This window comes from Pollicipes pollicipes, unplaced genomic scaffold (assembly GCF_011947565.3).
Source record: "Pollicipes pollicipes isolate AB1234 unplaced genomic scaffold, Ppol_2.1 Scaffold_5724;HRSCAF=6776_pilon_pilon_pilon, whole genome shotgun sequence".
In the NCBI taxonomy this organism is placed as follows: Eukaryota; Metazoa; Arthropoda; class Thecostraca; order Pollicipedomorpha; family Pollicipedidae; genus Pollicipes; species Pollicipes pollicipes.
In genome coordinates this window covers 42,429,968-42,453,289 of record NW_023596746.1, presented here as the reverse complement: position 1 = coordinate 42,453,289, position 23,322 = coordinate 42,429,968, and the positions used below count along the sequence as shown (strand labels likewise).

Here is a 23,322-nt window from a genome sequence, read left to right as displayed (position 1 = left end):
AGATAGTGAGTGACAAGCTGTGGCCTCACACGTGGTCACGAGGTCCCTGGGCCGCCACACCCCGGCTCGGTACTCACCCGCCACGCCCGACACCTGCTGGGTGTGCTGTGCGACCGTCGGGCCTACTCTCACTTCTCTTCAACGTCAGCGTCAGGTCGCCGGTCTCGGGCACGTCGAACAGGGTCAGACACACCCGCTCAGGCGAGCCAGCGAGGAAGACTTTGGGCGCTGTGAACAGGTACCGGCTGCAACAGCGGACCAACGCTACTGTCAAAGCTGGAACAGCTGGCCAAGCTACTGTTGACATGGACGCGAGCGTTGATCTTCAAAAACCGCGTGACGTCATGCACGATGCGTTTGGTGCAATTCATGCGTTCCATTGGGTAGTTTCACAGTATTGCATGAGCAAAATAAAGAAACGGATTCCCGCCTAACAGGTTGCATTGACTCGTTGCACGTATTGCATTTCAAGGTTAATGACCATCGATTTACGTGCAAGCAGTTAGCATGGGCAAAGAATAGGATTGGAATGTATTAAAATAGTTTTCGAAGGTGGCTATTGCCGTGCGTGGAGACTTTGCAGCCCCTCAAAACTAGCACTTGCTGATAAATGACACTGGTGGTAAAATGATACATTTCTGAAACGTTCGAAACGCGTTCTGCCCTCAACTTTGATCTCCGGCAGAAGTTGCAGCGGTGACCTCCACGCTGGAAAAATATTTTACCAGCCTTGTGCGGCATTATTTACAGAGAGCTTTCAATAACGATACAGTCACTAGGGTTTCATTTCCAGACCACTTTATCTATACTTCTTCCGAAACCCGGACGTTTTACTGCTAAGCATGCGCCTTTATGCAATGCGCTTGGCAAACGAAAAGCTTCGTGTCATTCACGTTGCCCGTTAGCCGACAACCTATGCGAGTTCAGCAGACATTTTACAAAATATATTTTGTTCAAGCCAGACGGCGTGGTCGTTGCACTTACGCTATAAAAGTAAACAAACTACAACTACAACGCCCGCAATATGCGATACTAACATAGAACAACCTTCTACTTAATCAAAATTTTAGAACAATACACTGTTATCTATTAATGCATTATTGCCTTAACTTCGTTGTGCTATGAATGTGATTGCTTTCGCAGTTTTTTTTTTTGCGTTACTCTGTTGAACATAATAAAGCCAAACTTGGACGTGCTCAGCTCAACGAATCCTGCCATGTGCGAGCCAAAAATCCTTTTTTGCGATTCTTTACAATTCGGTTCTTCACAAAGGACCACCTGGTAAAGTAACCACGTTTGATGTAACTCATCGCATCATTGTACATAGCTGCCACCGTGATGGCCTGGAAGAGGCTGTGTTCTTAATCTAGTGGCACCCGCCTTAGGTCTCAGGGCAGGCCCACTGTCTGGCCCGATCCACGAAGGTCAGTTGGCTGCTAGCCAGAGAAGGTCACCCTGACACGGCGCAGCCGCCCTGTTGACATTGCACGGCACGAGGAAATGCCTCGGTCGCCGTTTTGGCCCTCATGGTCTGCAGACCACTTGCATACCACATGCAAAAATATCCGCTGAATCTGAACCACTCTATGTGGGTGGATTGGGAGTGTGGTCACTGCGTTCGGCTCTGAATGCGCTCTGAGCTCAAAGGCACCTTTCCACATCACCTCAGAGCTTCCACACAATGACTCACACAGCGCAGCATCCGTGCGCTGTGCGAGTCATTCGATTAGCAATATCTTTTGCTTTTTTAATTCATCTGTGCTAGACTCCTAAGCCAGGAAAGGCCACCGACATCGCCTGCCTAACGCCCTTTTTGTTACCAAACGGGAATAACGCGAGTGAAGTCGCATGCACCGCATGCAAGAATGTTGATTAAACCAACACCCATGGCCATTCTTCATCAGATCCATTCGGAAAATTCCATGGGGATCTTCCGATCTCTTTTCCGCACACCGACCGGCCGGGCCTCGAGGTGTCGGGCCTGAGAAACGTCTTTGGTCCTTCGTGTGCTGGCGAACTACTTCAGGAATCTGCACGCTCTGCATACTAAAGATAAACAGCCAAAAAGTAATCAACGGGGAGCCCGGGCGAGCACGTGCGGCCCCACGCGGCCTCGCGCGCTCACCGTCGCGTCTGCTGGATTCCGATGCTCGGCAAGCCCCCCCCCCCCCCCCCCTCTCCTCCCGGCCCCATCCCCTCCGACCGGAGACGATGGTCTCCACCGCAGCCGTCTGGTCGGTATCAGCGCTGCGGATGGGCAAGCAACAAACATCTGCTCCACCGCCGACTGGGCTGTGGTTGAGCGCTGGTGCTGACCTGTCATTTATTGGGCACCGTTTAATGGAGCAGGTTCCAGTTACACTGGCGACATTATTACGAGTAACAACACAGGCTGGCGACTTGGGTCAACCAAATTGGGCTCCAAGGAGACCAAGGAGAAGACGGCCAAACGCATTGGCGAGTCTCGCGCAAACTATCAGGTACTCTCGCGCGCAAACCGAGCACCCGCCAGTTTGGGGGCGTTTTTATCAACGGAAGTGAGACGCTGGCGACCGGAAAGGATGAACACGTGAAACCAACGGTTCGACGTGCACGTTTTAAGCCACTGTACAGGCTACGAATCACTTATCGACTTCAAAACTGTCCTTCACACTGGCGCACCAGTGACCGACCAAAAAGCAGGCAGTAACATATTTTTCCAAACAGGTCGTGAATAAGATTCACTGTGGTTTAAATCGAGAAGGGTCCGGCCATATGAACTACGCGCGCTAAGCATGATTCTGACTTGTATCAGCCAAAACCAGCTGTGCTTGGGTAATGATTTGACCCCAACTTCCAAAACCAGAAGTCATTCCAAATTTTACGAATTGCATCGATTGGTAGCCGGACCTTGGTAGCTAAAAACTAGCCAAAACACACTGATGGCAATACATTTGTGTACGGAAGTTATACATCGGTGGGCCTTTTTCTGCTAAGCTCATGGAGGAGAAACGTTTCAATGCATTAGTTGGTATGAATTCCCGAAGGGGACGGAATCCATGCGCCTTTTGGGACATCCTCAGCGTGGTGATAACACTCATATTAGTCGCATCTCATACGTGCGACGCCGCAAAAGCGTCATACTAGTCAGTGGGTTTATCTGGTGTCGCCGCAAGTTTGCGCTGTTTATCGAGTAATGATGGACCGCTAGCCCTGCTGTGTTGGTATTATCATAGCTGCATCCATACCTCGAACCGTGTTCAGTATAAGGGCGGTTCAAGACGCGCTGTTTTGGCGCGGGTACGCGCTACAGGGGTTTGTAGAACATTCAGAGAAGCTGCCAGAACATATTCAAGTACAGTAGCACAGCGATATGTGAAATGAGGAGCAGCGAGAGACGATGGTCTGATGTTGGGTGCACATCGGCAGCATGCCATAATACGGTTTTGCGTGCACGTACTACGAACGCATTCGCCAGCTTGTGCTCTATGCTCATAAGCGTGGCCAACATCATGTGCTGTGAGGAGTCCGCTGCATCTTTAGTGGCGGCCAAAATTGTCAGCCAGCCAGCCGTACAGGTAGCAGTTTGCACCGCTACTGTTATGCTTTATTGTGCTCCCCTAGTTAATGGTAATTTACCAATGGTGCAATTGACGAATATCAAAGCGGAAGAAGGCCCCATCCTAGGGAATTGCTAGACTCCTGCCATGAACTACAAGTTGCTCCAAGTAACTCAATCGTTCAGGGAACCTGTTTGCTTCTCTCCAAGCTGTTCGTGGCGGGCGAGAACGCAGGACTCACGATACGCGGACTTGAGTCGCAGGTCGCGGTCGCTATTTACTTGTGGCTGGGGTGGCCTGCGACCGGTGGCGGACGCTCCAAGTCTGATCAAATTAGAGGTGGGGACATACCGTGGTGAGCTTTACAGCATGTCAAAATTTCGCTCCCAGATTCTGCCGGTAGTGTGTAAATAACACTGCGCATTCATCACTGAGCTGTCCTAAAACCGCAGTCAAGTCGAAAGTCTTGAGAACCAAAGAAAGCAAGCTGCTCACATAAAGGAGAAGCGAGAGGAGATATCACGAAATTCCAAATCACACGGCAAGTACCTCGTAACTCATTTCGAGCGTTCCAGGTCAACACACGTCTCAGCATAACGAGGCAGGCGAGTACGCTGGTGCAATGGGGGGCTCCTTGATGCAGATACCGACAACAGACTCCTATTTCGGTGCGTTCACCGTTCGCGCCTCTCGCCCAGGTGTCATGTCAGGCGCGAGTACCGTACAATGCGCGTGACAAGTCCCCTACTTAGAGCGCGCTATCATGTACTCAACAAGCGGTTCGCCAAGTGCAGTTGGCACGAGGCCTTCTTCCACGCGGTCAGTGCAGCTGAAACGTTTTCACACGCAAAGGAACGGCTGCTGAAACCTCCCAAAAACTTCCAGAGACCTGGCTAAAAAAAAACTCCAACGTGTCACACTTAATAAAAATAACGCCTATTGGTTCACTTATCTTGTGCATCGCTGAAAATATTTAGATCTCTGCTCACTTATAGCAATAGTGCATGTTTACGGACGGAAGCGTGGTGCCCCTTAGCCAGCCAAGTAAGTTTGTTCCTGTCGTGATAAGGCAGCAAAGTGCATGCTGATTTGTTACTCCTATTACAGGATGCATTCTACGCCAGCCCGAAAAAAATCGCAAGGAATGCTGTGAATAAATCAGTTTAAATGCAGATACAAAAATGGCAAAACTTTCCTCGAGGCTTGCACCCGCGCAAATATTTTGCTACACTCCTGTCCAAATGTGCTGCTCTGATGATCGGCCCCGATGATGGAAGAAAGACATAGAAGGTTCACTTACCGCTCGGCGGCCGCTACACCACACAGGAGAAGCAGCCAGAGAGGCGTCATCGCTGCCCTCCTCCGACGACGGGGAGCCGTCCAGTGATCCTGCAGCGCCGCCGTCGCCTTGTTGTTACCTCGCCAGCCGGTAGGTGGCACTGGATGAGGGCGGGGATACACCGGCGCAGCGCGTGCTCGGTATTTGTGACGTTGTTACAAGACCGCCTGGCACCGCTCGCACGGTGACGTCAGTGGGCAGTGCGCAGCAGGATGTGTCAACGGGACAGCAGGAAAACCTGGGCGGCGTCTTCATTCATATACCAAGAAACATCCTCCGGTCTGTGCTTCCAGGATATGAATTCCCACAATCGCGACGCCAATAAAGTCGCGCCGTCTAGATATATCCAAGCTCTTAGAATGTGTGCGTCAACGCCCACCTTTGACCTGACCTTTCACATCCGTATCCGTGAGCGTGTTTATGCAGTTTAGTCCCCAGCTGCAAGCACCAGTGCATGGATGGCACGACAAACAATGAAGCCAGAGAGCCATCCGGCTGCAGGCGGAGGCTAAATTCAGCCATGGCGTTGAACATTACATAGATCTAGTAATGAGGTGTGGATAGATTCGACCCATTCCTGTCATTTGCACCCGGCTTTGGAAGACATTTGTTCTGCTCGAGGACTGGCTTCTACTGCAGAAGTTGGCCAAGAAGCTCGCTATTTCTGCGTTGTTTTCGTTGCGTTTTCTTTGACGTTTTCGTTTTGTGTTCCATTTACCCTAAATGCATCTGTCTTAGGTGCTGCCACTCCGTCTGCCGCCCGTCCACCAAGCATGGGTTACGCGGCAAGAGGAAGGGCATCACTGTCACGGACTCAAACTCGGCCTAAGCATTGATGCTGACCTGGATATTAACAGTATTGATACTTCACCGGATGTCGTCGACGGTATTGATACTCCCCCGGATGTCGTCGACGGTATTGATGTCCTCCGGATGTCGTCGGCGGTAGTGATACTCCCCTGGATGTCATCGACGGTAGTGATGTTCTCCCAGATGTCGTCGACGGTAGCGATACTTGCCTGGATGTCATCAACGGTAGTGATGTTCTCCCAGATGTCGTCGACGGCATCGATACTTACCTGGATGTCGTCGACGGTAGTGATGTTCACCTGGATGTCGTTGACGGTAGCGATGCTTACCTGGATGTCGACGATGCTAGTGTCGCTAGCCCTGATGTGATTCCTATTTCAGCCCATGACCTCAGCCCCCTCAGACCTCTCCTCTGGATCCCGCACCCCCGCCGTGGTGGCGTGACGTGATTCAACTGGACGTCATGCAGCAGCACAGGCAGGGGGCATGTGCCCCGTGTACGTGTTTCGAGGGGCCCGTAGGGCTTCTCGGGACCTACGATTAACGGCCCGAAAGACCGGCCGAGGTCGTATTCAGGGGCCCGGACCGAAGGACTGGGCACGTCAATACCATCCACAGGGCCATCCGCGCTGATCAGGGGCCCGCTAGGTCAATAAGGGCCCATATGTCGGTCAAATACCACCAATAACGCATAGTCGGCTACGCGTCTGCATGGGCCTGTGGGCCAACTCGCCAAGCACGGACGAAGCAAGAGCCAGAAATTTAGATTGGTCGGGGCCCAGTGTCTATCAGGACCCCACAGCCTAATACGGGGTCCTGTGTTGGTAAGGTGCCCCGAGTCGGTCAGAGGCAGTGTTCAAGCAGGCCCGAAGGGCTGGTCGGATCTCATTCAGGGATATCAGACCACGGAGACGGGCCCTCAGATGACAGTCAAAGGGCCTTTGCGCCGATCGCGGACTCTCTGAGTCCATATGATCCTATATGACGGTCAGGCACCACCAGCACTACAGTCAGCTACGTGTCTGTACTGTCTCCGTGTGCTCCGTGTCAGCATGGTCATCACGTGTATGCCTGAGAACGTTCCTTATTTTACAGAATCGATTGGTGAAAAAGTACATCAAAAGGTTTGAGTCTGTGCGCTCGAAATATGGTCTTAAGAAATAATAAGAAGCAGCGATGTCTCTAATAAAAAACAGCGATGGTGTTCGTAGCCGTTTTCGTACCTCTTAGCGGCGCCCCGCGCCGCGAGCGAGATCGATTGTTGTGAAATAATGTTTCTAGATGTCTTCCAAAACTAATTCACACCGTTCAAAGGCAATACTTGGTGTATCTTTTACAACTTTGAAGTTGTGCTGCAGACAAATGAACAGTTACAGCGACACAAAAAATAGAGATTCCACTTTTAACCTTCCAGTTCCACCATCAGATTCCAGCACCACTTCGCGGGGTTTTGAATGTGAATCCGCTTAATCTATATATCTAAAAATGACACCGGTGATGTATGCGGCCGGACAAAGGTACTCACATCAGATGCGTCATCTTTTTTGTTCATCCGTTGGGTACGGCTTAGTGTTGGCCACAGGGCCGACGCCGCGCGGTCAAAGTAAAATTGTATCTGTAGAATCCAAATAAAAATTCTGACGAAGCTTCTGAGCTCTACCGGTTTGGAAAAAACAAATTGGATCACTGTAAAATGGAGAGCGCGGGTGACGCATTCCATGGAATCGCTTATCTCATAGTTTCTACAGTTTAGTGATCATAAAATTCAGTTAGAATTTATTTTGCGGTAGCCTTTAGCTTCTATTCCAGTTGTAGAACGTAAAAATGGAAAAATATAAATGAAAAACGTGCCATTATTAACAAATCGGCCTGCCAGCAACTACTTATGGGGGGGGGGGGGAGGGGTTCCGCGATCAGGCGACCATTTGCAGTCCTGCTCCCCCTTTGCAAGGGCTTTGGCTTCGCGCCTGACGTGACTCGTAAAAACATTCAACGTGTCCAACGTCACTGACAACGACCTCCATTCGACTTGACCGCTCCGGTGCGGTGGTGCAGGCAGAAGATGACACAGGAGCATGTGCCCCCCCCCCCCCTCCCCCGTAAGTTCCGTGTGGCTGAAGGGCCATCAGACCGACAAGTAAAGACCCGATCTGAGGGCCCGAGAGTCCGAAAGGCTCTCTGGCCTGTCCGGCTATGCAGGGTTCATGCCGGCTGTCCGGTGCGGCCCGATGTCCGTGACCACCAGCCGGAGGCGTATCGGGGTTCTGCCTGCACCCAAGATGACCACCACCGCCTCCCCTTTCAGAAGGATCACCTGTCAAGTGAATGACGTCAGATGTAGGCTGCACGGTTTCGCCCCCAGACCCTTTCGCGACGACGAAGTTCAGCTGGCGAGTCACAGATCTGCCTATGTCTACTATCATGGTGTTCCTGACCGTTGACCAGCGGTGTGAAACTTTCCGCACTGGCCGGGTTCACCGGGCGCACACGCCTATGTGCCATTGTCCGCACCTCCGAACCGAACCGAACCGAACAAAACCGAAAACGCCGAACAAAAAATGGCCGCCACCGCGGGCCAAACGAGGGAAACCGAGCGTCACCGCAACGCCGTCACCGCAGCATCACAGCGTCACCGCCGTCACAGCACCAGCGCACAGCGCTCATCTGGTCGGCCCACAGGCAGCTTCCGCACAGTGAGAACCCCGCGGGACGTGCCAGACAAGCACGCACCGGTTTTCAGAAGAGCCGGGACACATCCCGATCCAGATCGGTCTCCGACTGAAGCAGACCGTCGGGTGCCTCCGGTGTCATTCGCACTGCAGGATGCGGTGGACAGGGAGTTGGACAAGTGGGAGGAACAAGGAGTAGCGGAGAAGACGCCGCCGGGGAGCGGGTGGGGGACTCGCAAAGAGGAACGGAGAAGACGCCGCCAGGGAACGGGATGGGGGCCCGCAAAGAGTAGCGGAAAAGACGCCGCCAGGGAGCGGGTTAGGGGCCCGCAAGGAGTAGCGGAGAAGGTGCCGCTAGGGAGCGGGTGGGGGGCCCGCAAGGAGTAGCGGAGAAGGTGCCGCCAGGGAGCCGGTGGGGCACCCGCAAGGCGTCATCCCAACGCGGAGCGGTGTTCGCATCTGTGCAGACTACCGCCGAACCGTCAACCCGCAGCCCAACCCTCAACCCGAGCCGCTACAGTATCCGATGCGAACGGCGTAGGAGATGGTCTCCGGCATCAGGGGAAAGAGGTTCACGAGGCTGGACTGCAGGAGTGCTTACCTGCAAGTCGAGGTGGATGAAGACAGCAAGAGTGCGACGACGGTGACGACGCACCGCGGAGACTACCGGATGAACTGACTACCCTACGACAGCTCCATCTGCGGAGTACCGTTCCGGTCCACGATGGATCAAATCACGGCAGGGCTCCCAGGCACAGTCAGCTACTTGGACGACGTGCTGGTGTGGGCTGACACCGAGGAGCAGCTGGTACATCGTCCGGAGACGACTCTGGCGAGAATGGAAGAGGACGGCATCCGACTGAGGCGAGAAAAATGCAGCTTCAATGACTCGGCAAGCGACCTACCTGGGATGGCGTCTGTCAGCAGACGTCCACCGACTGCTGGTGGGGAAGACGGAGGCTATCCTGAGAGCTCCAGATCCGAAGAATCAGCAGGAGTTGAAGTCGGTGATAGGCACTGTCAGCCGCCATCAACGAATCTTACCGAACCTCGGCACAGCGCTCTCGCCGCTGTACGCACTGGTGAAGAAAGGCGAGAAGTGGCGTTGGACTGACCAATGCGTTGCAGCAGTGACAAATGTGAAGAAAATGATGGCGCCAACGCCTGTGCTGATGCGGTACGCAAATACACGGAACGCAACTACGCGCAAATGGAAAACGGAGCAGCTGCCGTGTCGTTCTGGGTGCGACGCTGTCACCAGTTCCTGATGGGTCTACGTTTCACCGTGGTGGTGGAGGAGCAGCTGCCGTGTTGTTCGGGGTGCGACACTGTCACCAGCTCCTGATGGGTCTACGTTTCAACCTGGTGGTGGAGGAGCAGCTGCCGTGTTGTTCGGGGTGCGACGCTGTCACCAGTTCCTGATGGGTCTACGTTTCACCCTGGTGGTGGAGGAGCAGCTGCTGTGACACATGTCTGGCCGCGAAGACACAAGTCTGGCCGCGAAGCTTGGAGTCTTTTGGACACGCTGAAGCTGAAGCTCAAAGCGCAATTACGTTGGGCAATGCCCAATGTAAATCCGTTGCGCGTAAGCAGACATCTGTGTAGGCCAACGATCATGCCAGTTGAATATGTCGGTAATCGAACAAATGCAAACCATAAGCGCAAGGCTTTAGTGTGAGTCAAGTGAACTTGCCACTGACAGGCCAGCACGTATGTAACAGATTACATGCATACAACATACGAGCTGCAAACGAGTCGTTTCGCCTCGGCGGGACGAAAAACAAACTTTATCGAAATGAGGATTACATTTTACACTTCATCGGCCTTCGGATGAAAATCTTAACAAGTAATCCACTGATATATTTCGTTGGTGCCGGTACATTTAAGTTACCTTTTTGAGATTTGCGAAACGTTGTGTGATTTTTTCTTTTGGGGGGGGGGATAGCAAAAAAGGTGAGTATTCGTCGTAAAGTTCGAGATGTACGAAATGGCGATGTATATTCGAAGTTTCGCCACCGTTATCAGCTACCGCGTAATCAATGGTATCTTAAGCCCGAATGCAAGCTAATTTTACATTCCCGCGGTGCACAATATGTGGTATCCCTTTGTTGTTTAGTCTGTGGAGCGCATGTTCTTTATGTATCGCTAAAGTCACCTCGACAGAGTCACGCCTGTTGTAAAACAGCGAATATAAGCCTAGGAACCAGGAACCCATCTGCCATGGTACTCCCATTTGCTGAGGATGCCAAACATTGAGTCTATGGCGATGCATTGAAGTTGGCCAGCCCACAGCTGCCTAAATGCAGGTTAGCGAACCTGGCCAAGGTCCGGCCACTGCTACAGGAAGAACTGAGCGGCACCAGGATCATCATCCGACCTGTCGCGTTGAGCCTCAGCACTATACATAATAACGCGCTGGGTTGCGCTGGTGTGCGGTTGAGGCACTTTGAGACGGCGGAAGTGGTACGTGGCCTGGTAGAACATAGGAGATTATGGACATTACACATCGCGTCAAATACGCTACGAAGCCTCCGAAGGTCGTTGTGCATGGCGTTAATCAAGATCATATCTGTCACGCCATGCAGCTAAGTCATCGAACACACGTATGACTCATAATTCGCCATATTTTACTAAAACGATTCTTGCGCCCAGCGTACACTTCATTGTGCACACTTAACGAGGATCCAAAGAAACGGAGGGGGGGGCGGAGAATTCTTGCGCCCAGCATACACTTCATTGTGCACACTTGGCGAGGACCCAAAATAAACAGGGCGGGGTGAGGGGGGGCGGAGCTCACATAAGCACAACGGTATTCGCTTCGCGCTGTCCACCTGAGGTCGCACCTGTTTAGCTGCGCGTCTGGCAGCAGTTTGCTCAGCCCCAGCCTGATTAAGCCATCCGAGGTGCAGATGGACGCGCGCCTTCACTAGCTTCCGAGCAATCCGCTTGTTCAGCGCAGAACTTTCACAGCAGGAGCTTTGTGGGGCGGTCCACGATGCCAATGTCTCGGTCCATGCCTCGGTCCATCACTTGTTGGAACACGATCTCGAAAGCCTCGACAACGCTTGTCCAGGCCGGCAAAGGCACCATCAGATCACCCTGTCTAATCGTGTGTATCCAGCTGTCTGGCACACAGCTGGGTGGTACCTCTCGGATCGACAGTCCCATACTTGGATCAAGGCGTTTGCACTTGACCGCCACGAAGCCGGCAACGAAGGCCAGCGGCCCGTGCTCGATGTGTGTGTCCTCGTCCATCTCGTCGCCGCAGTGGGGGCCATTTTCGGTCCTCTCGCCGTCACCGCCATGGAGCTTGCCTTTGCCTGATTCGTCAAACCCGTCGTTCTCGTCCACTTTGCTCAGGATGGGCACTGGAGGCATCGCGGCTGCTTGCTGGTAGGCGGCCTCCACGTCGTCTGTATGCGCTGCCGCTTCCACCACAGCTGGATCTTGGATCTGCGACACAACGAAACGGTCCTTACCGCGTATCTTTCAAGCGCATTTATCAGACCTTTTTGCATATCACCAGTTGTGTTTTTCATTACGAGAGCAAAACGTCTTGAGCCCGGACATGCCTATTTTTTTGTTATCGCATGCTTGTTTTTATACACAACCACCTTTTTTGTGGTCCAGCATGACATAATCCGGGCGGGTAAGAGGGACAGTCAACGGCCGACGAGTACTGCACTGCGTGCACCACTCTGATATCTCCCTCTCCTGGACATAACCACGGATCTATCTGGATGGGCCCGTTTCATGGTCCCATTTCATTGCATCGGCTGCCCCAGGGGGTTGGCGCCGCCATTACAGTTTTTCGACGGCCCTCCGAGGACCCTCCGAGGCTCCACCCCCCCCCCCCCCCCCCCCTCCGCTTCCATTCATCTCTGCCCATGAGGTTCAAGGCCTATGGTTTAGGCACAGGAGCAGTTTTTTACCACGGTTTTATTGTATGTAATCCCGGGGTTTGGTGACCAGGCACATGGCCTTTATTTGAAATCTCAGACACTACCATGAGCAGTAACACGAAGAGCCCAAAAGTGGTTCAAAAGTAGCAAGACTCGCAAACAGCCGAGTGAACATGTACGGTACGCAGGTGAAATAACTGTTTAAGGCACCAGTGCAAACCAATATTAGAATCTCATTGATGCGCTAGGTACTGTACCTATCGACGATTGTGGGGTTTGTTGGTCAGTTCACAGTGTGTAGATGTACTGTCAATGGGGCTGGGATTCGCTCGTGCAAACTTACCCTCCCCCTCCCCCCCGTCACAAACCCTGGCTACGCCCCTAACCCTCAATACCCTTCGCCCATGTAGCATGGATGGCTGTGCCACTTGTGTGGTAGTCAGGTCCCACTTTGTAAACAAGATTATGGCCGGAAAATCTCGCTTGAATCTCGTATTGTAGTCTACAAACTGCACGGAGCGGTATGGATTATGCAGGCATTAGTGACTGAATCGGGTTCAAAGATTTCTGCATAAAACAGACGGTCTGTTTTATGCAGAAATATTTGCAAAATTCCCGGCGGGAATTTTCCTTTTAAGCACACGCATACTCACTTCGGTGTGCCGGCGATGTCCAGTCGCACAGACGGAACTGCACTTGGTCGAAGGCATGGTTTAACATTGGGTATGAGACTGGCCTTAACCAGATGGCCGGGATTATAGTCATAATCTTGAAAATGATCAGATCAGATTAACACATTCTCCGCATTTATGGTGTTAGTCCAAGAGTAACGGTTCACTCACGTTTCCAGGACAGTTGGATCGTTTTTTTGCGAAAGAAAAATGTCTTTATCGTGCCGTTTCACATTCTTGCAAGAGGCCACTTCACAGGATGGCATCTTGCTGCCAAAAAACCGCCTTTGACGCCCACTTTTGCCCCACACCCACACGCCACATCAATTTTCTCCCATCCGCGACATAATAGCACGCACTGAGGCAGTACAACAATACAAACTTGATGCCACACTGCACGATAATCGCGATATTACATTAGATACATTACATTGGTATTATACGGCCTTGACGATAATAGACAAGACCAACCACGGCATTTCTGCGTGACGACTGCTTTCCACGCGACGCAGTCGACGTTGCCATGCAACGCCTCAGCGCGAGCCATTGTGACTTTATGACGTCACCGCCCAACGTTAACCAGGCGCCAGCCCGACCAATTTCTCAAGCTGAGATGATGGCCCCCTGGTACAGCTAATCCTATCTGGGGCGGGGGAAGGGGTCCTCCTAGCACCCATTGCGTGTCGTCCTGTCCCCCGCCCCTACTGGCGGTGGTGACGTGACACCGCCGTCCCACAACCCGCGCGGCAAACGTTCAATCGTGAACATGACCATTGCGACTGCTCACGTCTAGGCTGGAGCTGAGGTCAAAGATTACTCACACCGGGCTTTTAACAGCTTGCTGTTGGGGCTTCCTTGGGTGCGGTTGCTGTGGGCACCTCGGTGTTGCGACCCGACCTGCCCCAAGTTGTCAGGGACAACCAGCAGTCGAGGCTGGTGGCCTGGGTGGAAGCCGTTTACCGTGCAGTCGGAGGAGATGACTGTGGTGGAGGTGCAGAGGATAGTGGCGGCCGTTCTGCTGCTGGCGGTGCCATCTACATTATTCGATCAGCCACTGGGTCTGGTCGAGCGTCATCTGCCACCCGTCTACCTGCAACACTTCGTGTTGCAGGTGCGCGATTGTGATGTTGTGCCCAGGTCGTGCTCGGCACTGACCAGGGGGAGGGACATGAAGTAGGAGGGCACAAAGGAGCTTGCTGAGCGGTGGTAATGAGCAGACATCCCAAACAGGGCCCAGAACTCATAGTGCATAGCAATACGCATAACATGCGCAAGTGCACTGCGAGCGAGCCGTATGGCAGAATGCGAAATCCACCGCGACCGCGACATCCGGGACCGTTTAAGGCCACCGTCGGCGGGCGGCGAATATAATCGTATAAATACACGAGGGAAAAATGTTAAGACAGCTACGCTAGAGGAATGCCAAGAAACAATCATATTCACCTTCCCGGCCGGCAACCCTCCCAAGAGAGGGTTTCATGAAAAAACTGTTACGACGAATGTCTTTCAGTGACACGCCTTGAAACTGCGTTGATGCCTATCAGTGCAAAGCGAGCCAGTTCACATTCAAAACTGCCAATAATCCAGTCAAATAGAACTATCACATATTATCTATGGTTGTGTTATGCGCTGAGTGCGATCATGCAGCCTATGGTGGGGCACGTGCTAAAGGATACTAGAAAATGGGAAAATTAGGCACAGCAAGCTAGGGGCAGTCACACCGTCCAGTAGTGTTGGCCATTTATTGAGCTAGAGCCGCGACGAAAAAAAAACAGCAAATTCCTCACCATCAAAGAGGTCAGTGGTGCCCATGTTCAGGAATTTAGACCAAATTGTGACCTCTTGACTTAAAGGGAGCGTTCACATTTGTAGGGTGTTTTGAACTGAAAGTCATCTTCAAGGGCGTCTGGTGCAGTTCACAGCCCCGCCCCTAAGACCTTAGGTCTCCAGTTTCTGGGTTATATATCCGCTCTTTCAGGGAGACTGTTCCCTTTTTCAGGCTTTTTCAGGGAGACTGTTTCAAGGCCACCGAGTCGTTCATATTTGTTGGTGTTCGCGAATGGTCGTGTACACGATTGCCAGATATAGCGGCCGTCAATTGGCTCTCAATCAACGCTTTGCAAGGTACGATAACGTAATCAAAGAATTGTGTCTTAGAATATTTGTGAAATACAGTAACTGTGATGTTTAGAACAGTTTTTTCCACTTACAAGTATACCAAGAGTTCCAAGTGAGCTTATCTCACCATACATGACGCTTGTATCAATGTCTTCAAAGTGGGATATTCCCTGTAAGCCAATTAGCCAAGTTTTGACGCAAATTTTAAGTTTTACCTTTGGACAACCACAGAAAACCACAGGAAAAGCTAAATCAGGTAGAGATATCGGATGACTGCAGGGATTATATAATCCGTTCTAAATCCAATGGCACACCCATCATACCTTTCGGTGAGTTGAGTAAGCCAGGAGTGCCATATTCGAGGGTAGGCCTGAGTGTCAAGAAAGTTGTTTAATAGCAGGATGTTTGAGTATGCTAGTCTGCCATAAAAAACTTTCAAATGAACCTGAAATTGGAAAGTACAACTACGAACCCCCGCGGTACAAGTCGGATCAAATTTTTTATCATACAACCAAATACAAGAGTCACAAATCGTTCCTTCGCAAGATACACTTCTTTACCCGGGCATCGTCCGTCATCCTGATAGTCTTGCACATATCACAGGTCTATGAAGGTTCCGATACTCACCATGAATCCCAGCCATGGACACAGTTAAAATTGCATCAGATACTGCCGCCCAAACATTTCCCGTTACTCCATCACAGCTTGTTCACAATCGCATCGAACCCATCGCGCCAGCACCACCTCATGACGTTAGTGTCCCACTGGCCGTGGCCCGTTCCACATCATCACCAGGCGCGTCCCCTGTGTCCAGCTCGAGACTCTCGGCGCTGCTTTCACCGCCGGCGCCGTCCAGCAGAGCGCGTCCCTCGGCGGTGACGAGCGCGGCGTACAGGCGGGCGGCCAGCGCGCGCAGCTCGCCGCCGGCCGCGTCCGCTTGCTCCAGCAGCCAGCCCAGGGTCAGCTGTAGTTCGGCCGGCCGCTGCACGAACAGCCGCGCCGCCGCCGACAGCAGCACCGCCCGCGTCCGCTCGTCCAGCCGGCCGAACTGGGCGGCCAGCTGACGGAAGCGCTGTGCCGTCGCCGGCAGCCGGCCTCCCCAGCGGCCCAGCAGCGGCAGCAGGCGGCGCAGCGCCGGCGCCGGCAGCTCGCCGCCGGCCAGCAGCGCGGCCAGTAGGCGGCGCCGCGCCGGCTCGGCCAGCGGCGCCAGGTCGGCGGCGCGCAGCGCGATAGCCACGCGGCCGGCGCCGGGGCCGCGCGCCAGCCGCACCAGCGGCTCCAGCGCGGCGCCGGCCAGCTCGGGCCGCCGGCGCGTCACGCGCAGCAGGGCGGCCACGGCCGCTGCCTGCAGCCGCTCGTCGTGCAGACAAGCGGCGAGCTCGCGCACCAGCGCCGGTGCCGACTCGGGTCCCGCCAGCCGCCACACGAACTGCACCAGCCGCAGCGAGAGTGCGCCGCCATCGGACGGTCGCGGCACGAAGTACCTGAGGAAGAGTGGCGCCGTCACAGGGCGGCAGGCAGTCAGGACATACTGCCGCTTGAACGGCCCAGTAACATCGCACAGCAGCAACATATACTTTTTGACCTGGCGACCTCATCGCATTTGCTTATTGACCTACTTAAACACATGGCATATCAAAATGTGTGTGTTTAACTCCAGCCCAATTAACTATGACACATTAACTAAAAATGGGAAACTTTGTGACTCCTCCTTTAAACATACTACTTGGGTTTCGCAAAAACACATATGCAGAGCGCCGGGAACGGTAAACCCGGGATTCAGTCATCTCTCCATCCAGTCATCTCCACACTGAAAAGAGATATGAGATGTGGTATGTGAGGATTTGCTCTTTTGAGCAAGAAATCTAACACAACGTTTGTGATCCAACATAAAATTCAAGGTAACCCAAGATATAAAATACAAAAACGAAATATTTGGAACATGCTCCCGCAGTCACCCGTGCAATGTGACATCCATAAAACCATTCCCAGCGCTATCTATGCATATATTTGCGTAGCTCGCAAAGGGAATTCACAGGAGGAACTCATAATAAATATCGTCATATAACATGGCAAAGTTGATTGGGCTTGATTCAAAGTCGCCGCTTTTGATAAGTCATATGTCAAGGAAGGTCACACAATAAAAGATCATGAGGTCACGAGTTTTAGCCTTGTGACCTCATTTAACGGTGTTTCTGCTTGATTGAAATTACGCTATAACTTCACATGCCTCGTCCGATTGACAAGAGAGCATAAGCTTTCCAAATCGCTAGAGAACAAAAAATACCGAAGAACATGGGTCAAACCGGGCGTAGATATCACGCACCCGGCACCGCGGCGACTCGAGACAAACATGTTCTGACGGAGGACAGACAATCGTATAAGCGACGACCGTCCCATCCCCCTCCGGCCGCCGCCTGCCGTACCGGTAGTGGGGAGAGAAGGCCGGATGGTGCTCGGGCCCGAGCCGGCGCACCAGCTCGAGGGTGAGCCAGCGTACCGGCGGCGTGGCGTCGGCCGGCCGGCAGAGGGCGGCGGCGGCGCGCGCCACCGCGTCCGCGCGCAGATGGCACAGCTCTCCCGAGCACAAGTGGAAGTATAGCTGCAGCGCCGCCTGTCGGCCCCCCGCCACGGTCAGACGCGACTGCGCCGCGACCCACGGGGCCGGCACGGCGTCCCCGAAACATTCGGCGGGAGGCCTCCAGCGCCGTGTCATGTATCACACAGGGCGCCGGCATGGGCGCCGCCGACAAAAAACACGTGTCTCCACATGCTTTTTGCACGTACTCCACGTGAATTTCGGACGTTTTCAATGACGCCATGACAGGACGCGACAGGCGGGTAGGAGCGACATCCATGGCAGGGGTCCGCGGTGAAAGCAGGGGACACTGGCTGGCGCGAAAACACGCTGAAACATTCAAATGCCATTGTGAAGCGGATTATGATGCAACAGGACACCATGTTGTTGTACAGAAATAAGCTAATGGAGATGCAACTTTACGGAGCAGGCACAGAGCCCTTCCATAAAACAGTGAACACCAGTCCCACGGTTGACGTGATTCGCGGGGACCGAGCGGCGGCGAGCAAAACACAAGGTTCAAGCAGAGGTCGGGCACGACCGCGCACACACGTTATGCAGGACGGGGTGAGTCACGTCCAATTGGCTCGCCTTCATGCTGCACAGCTGAATCGTGATTGTGCTACATGCCATATTGCAAATTGTTTATGAAAACTGATGTTACTGTAGAGTTGCCAATGAAATGAGCACCAAGCAACGATGGAATACCAAGAACGCATTGCGTTATTGGAGCATCAGACAACACAATATAAAATAGATTTGAAAACCGCATTTGCTACCACGTTCCATACCAAGGCAGCGTGCTCAACATTAATGTGTTTTGGCCTTTTATGCCTCCAGCTGGCTGCAGCCTGACTGCTCTGCACCTTGTCCCGGCCAGGGTCGCGCCGATCCTTACCTCAACCAGATGCGGCTGTGGCGAGGCGAGGAGCCAGTCGAGTCGGTTCATGATATCGAGCCTCTCCTGGTCCGAGCCGGGCTCGTACCGCATCAGCAGCCGCAGCACGTCCACCAGCACGGTGCTAGGCAGGTTGTGACTCCTGTCGGCCGGTCGGAGAACCACAGGTCACAGCGTCACTCCCGAGGTGGCACGTAACAGCCAAGGAACCGCTGATAGCACGGCGTGTGATGGGCTGCCGCTTCTGGCGGCCTTCTGGAAACCCAGAAGAGGAAGCCACGCGTCGAGGAGGCGCAGGGCCTGTAGCTGCATCAGAATGTAATTTTCATGATTACATATGCATGTATTGCATGTCATCAACAAAATGGTAGACTTATCACCAACACATCAGTAGCAATTCGCAGCAAACCCTTACGAAACTCACTAATAAAGGCATTCCTGCTCATCTACCTGGATGTGAGGTGCTTGACCATGGACCTGCTGATGACTACGCCACCTTCCGGCTCCAAAATGTCGTCCAAGGTCATCAGGCAGGCATGCACGAGGAGCGGGTCATCGGAACGAATCAGCCGGTACAGGTCATCAACGTGATCTGAGGACAGACAAGACGAGTCATTGCACTTGTTTTGAGCCCGTAGGCAGTGAGGTGAGAAATAGCCATCTGCCTCACTAACTGCCAGGTAATTTTACAACTAGTATGATAGTGTAGCATGGAGGAAATATAAACTGCTACTCGCCGCTATCCCCGCCAAAACAAGACCCTACGTCCCTGCAGCCATGCCGGAGCCGATGCTCGACGTGGCGGGCCACTGACCGGTCGGGTCGCCCGGGTTGCTGCGACCGAAGAGGCGGCAGGCCACGACGGCGGCGCGGCGCACGGACGCGTGCGGGTCCCGCAGCGCGGCGGTGATCACTGGACGGGTGACGTCACCGGCGCCCGGCACGCACGCCAGCGTGCTGCGGCACACGGGCCCGCAGTCGTCAGAGGGGCGCCCCCCCCCCGCCCCACACACACACACGCAAACACAGGGACGTCACCAGAGCACCGGCAGAGGGACGCACAGCGCCACCCCTGAACAGTCGCAGGGGGCGCTCGACTCACGTGACAGCGGCCCTGCGGACGGCCGGGTTCGACCCACGTGACAGCGGCCTTGCGGACGGCCGGGTTCGACCCACGTGACAGCGGCCTTGCGGACGGCTGGGTTCGACCCACGTGACAGCGGCCCTGTGGACGGCCGGGTTCGACCCACGTGACAGCGGCCCTGCGGACGGCCGGGTTCGACCCACGTGACAGCGGCCTTGCGGACGGCCGGGTTCGACCCACGTGATGGCGGCCTTGCGGACGGCCGGGTTCGACCCACGTGACAGCGGCCTTGCGGACGGCCGGGTTCGACCCACGTGACAGCGGCCCTGTGGACGGCCGGGTTCGACCCACGTGACAGCGGCCCTGCGGACGGCCGGGTTCGACCCACGTGACAGCGGCCTTGCGGACGGCCGGGTTCGACCCACGTGATGGCGGCCTTGCGGACGGCCGGGTTCGACCCACGTGACAGCGGCCCTGTGGACAGCTGGGTTCGACTCACGTGACAGCGGCCTCGCGGACTGCCGGGTTCGACCCACGTGATGGCGGCCCTGTGGACGGCTGGGTTTGACTCACGTGATGGCGGCCTTGCGGACGGCCGGGTTCGGGTCGACGGCGCACTTGAGCAGGGCGTTCGTGGCCTGCGGCATGACCTCCGGGTTCCGGCCCACGTGCCTGCCGGTAGTCACGGCCACGCTTGAGCGACGGCGGCCAGTCACACACGCGCCGCGGAGACGGCCGCCGGCCGGCACCCGACCGCCGACCGCACTGATGCTTGGGTTTGGCACTTCGCTGCTTCAGATTTGCCACATGTCAGACTAAGCGGCGTGTTCCAGAGCTGGGGATGACCGCAATATGTCCCCCTTTGCTCAGTACTAAAAGTTAACACCTGACATTGACGTGAACCCGTCGCGTAGCTCGCAGCGAGTCGGTGGAGATGCCCCTTCCAACGGCGCCCACTCACAGCCGCCCCAGCGCCGGCACGCCGGGCACGGCGGTCAGTGGGGCACGTCCGGGTGCCCACCTCTGCACCAGCTCCATGACGACAATGCGCGTGAGCGGCTGGTGGGAGGAGAGCAGCTGGATGCTGGGCTGAACGATGCAGGGCTCGTCCGAGTCCGTGTTGATCAGCTGACACAGCTGTCGACAGACCACGGTCATGCAGATTCTTGCCTGATGGAGTCCATCAGGTGGGAATGTGTTCCACTACTTGATGGTTTTCTAATTTGTTTAACAAAAGATTTAACCTTTTGACCTTTTAACCCAACCTTTTGAATGAATGGATTTCTAGGATCACAGCTCATGCTAAAGAGTGCTTGTTGTATGAGCCCCAACCCTGCAACCTGATTGTGCAACTCCATTGTCAATGGCAGAATTTAGTGCCAAAAGCTTAATGTGCCTCCAAACTTGGTAAGGTCCGTCCTGCCCTCTGATGTCACCTGACTTTTATTGAGGCCTGCTGTCACTAGCTGCACGCTTTACCTGTCATGGGCAAATAGCAAGTACCTAAAGTAACTCACACTTACCCTGCCAGAGGTGGGTAAATTGGAAGGTAGGAGCTCTAACCAACTGAGCCATCAGAGCAAACAAATGGTGGTAGGTCAGCTGTTTTAAACACTCTACATGATGCAGACAACTGGATGCACCACATTTATGACTAGCCATTAACTATATGGCTAGCCATCCAATCAGCATATAAGTAATGACCTGCAACAGCACAAAAAAACAGCAAGGTCATCACATGAATAACATGTAAATTACCTGAGTGACTGCCTCCTTTTGCTTGGCTGGATCCAACAGTACACTGGGTAGGGACAGCAGGTTCATAAGCTGTTGATTGTCTCCCATGTTGACACACTGCAGTTCTGATCCTCTGCAACATCAATGTGAGTCACAAGGACTCACATGAAAAATAATTGCTGTACTTTGCTAAACACAGAATATAAACATATATTTTGAAACCTTCATCTGGAACCTAGACATGTAGCACTTTGCATGGTCACCAGGTTCACCTGGTTTAATATGGCCAAACACAGTTGGTTCCTGTCCTATCCATGCCAGGCCATGACCCTGATCTGCACAGCATGTGACCACAGTCATAGCTTGACATCTGCCTGCTAGTGGCTGCACATGTGAGAGGAAGCGCCAGTGTCGCCCTGGATTTCCCAGGATTACACATGCAGTACAGCTGCAGCTGAGTCTGGGGAATAATCATTTAGTATTCATGTAGCTCTGGAGAATAATGCCTGACAAGGAATACAAACTTTAACTGTTTTTGCTAGCCCTTCAGCCAACTTCATGACCCCACAAACTTAGTAACTCATGTTTTGTTTTCTTGTACACATTGATAGTTGGTTAAAACTAGAGCTGTTTCTACAGATATTTATCTCCAAGCTGACAGTGACTGTGAGTTTGCAACATCCCATTCCAACCAGCTGAAAAGGTCAGGACCCCATGATGTGATCAGCAGGCAGCTGCACTGCAAATCTACCTGTCTGTTAATAAAAACTTGATGGGTGATGTTACTACATGGCTGAAAAGGAGGAAAGTTTGAGCAATAATCAAAAATCACAGTAAAGGTACCAGCAATTCTAACAAACCATAAGTACTTGTTGCATGTACTGATGCTGATATCATATGGTTTGCCTACTCCATTCAGTTTCTACAAACAGTTCAGTAAGTGATTAGCCTGTGCTGGGAATATTTAAAAATTGGGAGTGTGATTCCCATAAGGGACAGGTCAAGATGCTGTTACCTTTCCTCTTAAAGAACTTCTTTTGGGATGTGCTCAAACTCCTATAGTCTAATCAAGGATCTCACATCCTCATTATGTCATGTGTCAGGTAAATAGCTGATGCTGAAACTTACATGTGCAATGAAAAAGCCCCGGGGAAATTAAGTGCAGCAGGGTTGTACATGTAGTTTCCTTCTCATTAGTGGGGGGGGGGGGACTCTAAGGGGGACCTCGAGAAGAAAGTGGGCCAAATCCGGAGATATCCGCTGCTCCCTTAGCCACCCCAGTTCATGTTGTGAAACTACGCCACTGCTTTGAATCAACGCAGGTCTTTGCATAATTTTCCGTGAAGTTTCACATTTTGTATCATTTGTTTCATAGCTACGTTACTGCACACAGAGGATTTCTAAAGGCAGCAGTTACAACAAAATGTGGGGCAGTTTACGGTTCACACCCAATCACCAGAGGCACCCCTCTGCATTTGCGTCGACTATACCAGGATTCTTGTTCATACCCGACCTTCGGATTGCTTCGGATCACGGCACACCGGAGCTCGGAACATTGTATCCACTTCTGTCGACAAATGAAAAAGCATTATAAGTGTGTTCAAAGCAGTTAACATGGTCAAATTATCTGCGAATACGCACTCCAATTGGTGTAATCCAGGTGGTCATATATTTTTGATGAACCGAATCATAGATATCAAATATCTCTGGTTGTATTATGTAGGTATGAATCGAATGTTACGTTTTGGATATTTTTAGCATTTCTAGCTCGCTGTTTTGATAAACAACTAAATCCTGAGGAAGAACCACATGCATAGAATTTATTGGCCATGAATTCCTTGGCGGGAGGGAGGGCGAAATGAGTCGCGATGCAGACATGAAGCGCCCTGAATAACATGACGTCAGCAGAGAAAGATGTGTTGCCTTCCATAATGTACGATCAGGTGCATTCATAACAACACAAACCTGGTGCATTGG

At 53.0% G+C, this 23,322-nt stretch overlaps 2 protein-coding genes across 2 annotated transcripts in view; both read right to left on the bottom strand.

The window, feature by feature from the left end:
* The window catches only part of LOC119103075 (alpha-1-inhibitor 3), a 62,287-nt gene extending 57,358 nt beyond the window's left edge, over nt 1-4,929 (bottom strand). Inside the window, exons 1-2 of the mRNA XM_037226523.1 lie at nt 4,840-4,929; nt 78-245 (exon numbers count right to left, since the gene is read on the bottom strand). The gene's annotated coding sequence lies outside the window, so the exon portion shown is untranslated. The remainder of the gene's footprint in view (nt 1-77; nt 246-4,839) is intronic.
* LOC119103074 (AP-4 complex subunit beta-1) lies at nt 74-19,445 on the bottom strand. The gene is made up of 6 exons (XM_037226522.1): nt 19,339-19,445; nt 18,975-19,116; nt 18,525-18,666; nt 17,475-17,662; nt 16,452-16,532; nt 74-245 (listed from the first exon to the last, which is right to left on the bottom strand). The coding sequence occupies exons 2-6, from the start codon at nt 19,049-19,051 to the stop codon at nt 74-76; spliced, it is 660 nt and encodes a 219-aa protein (XP_037082417.1). The 5' UTR covers nt 19,052-19,116; nt 19,339-19,445.
* Between the last annotated feature and the right edge of the window lie 3,877 nt (nt 19,446-23,322).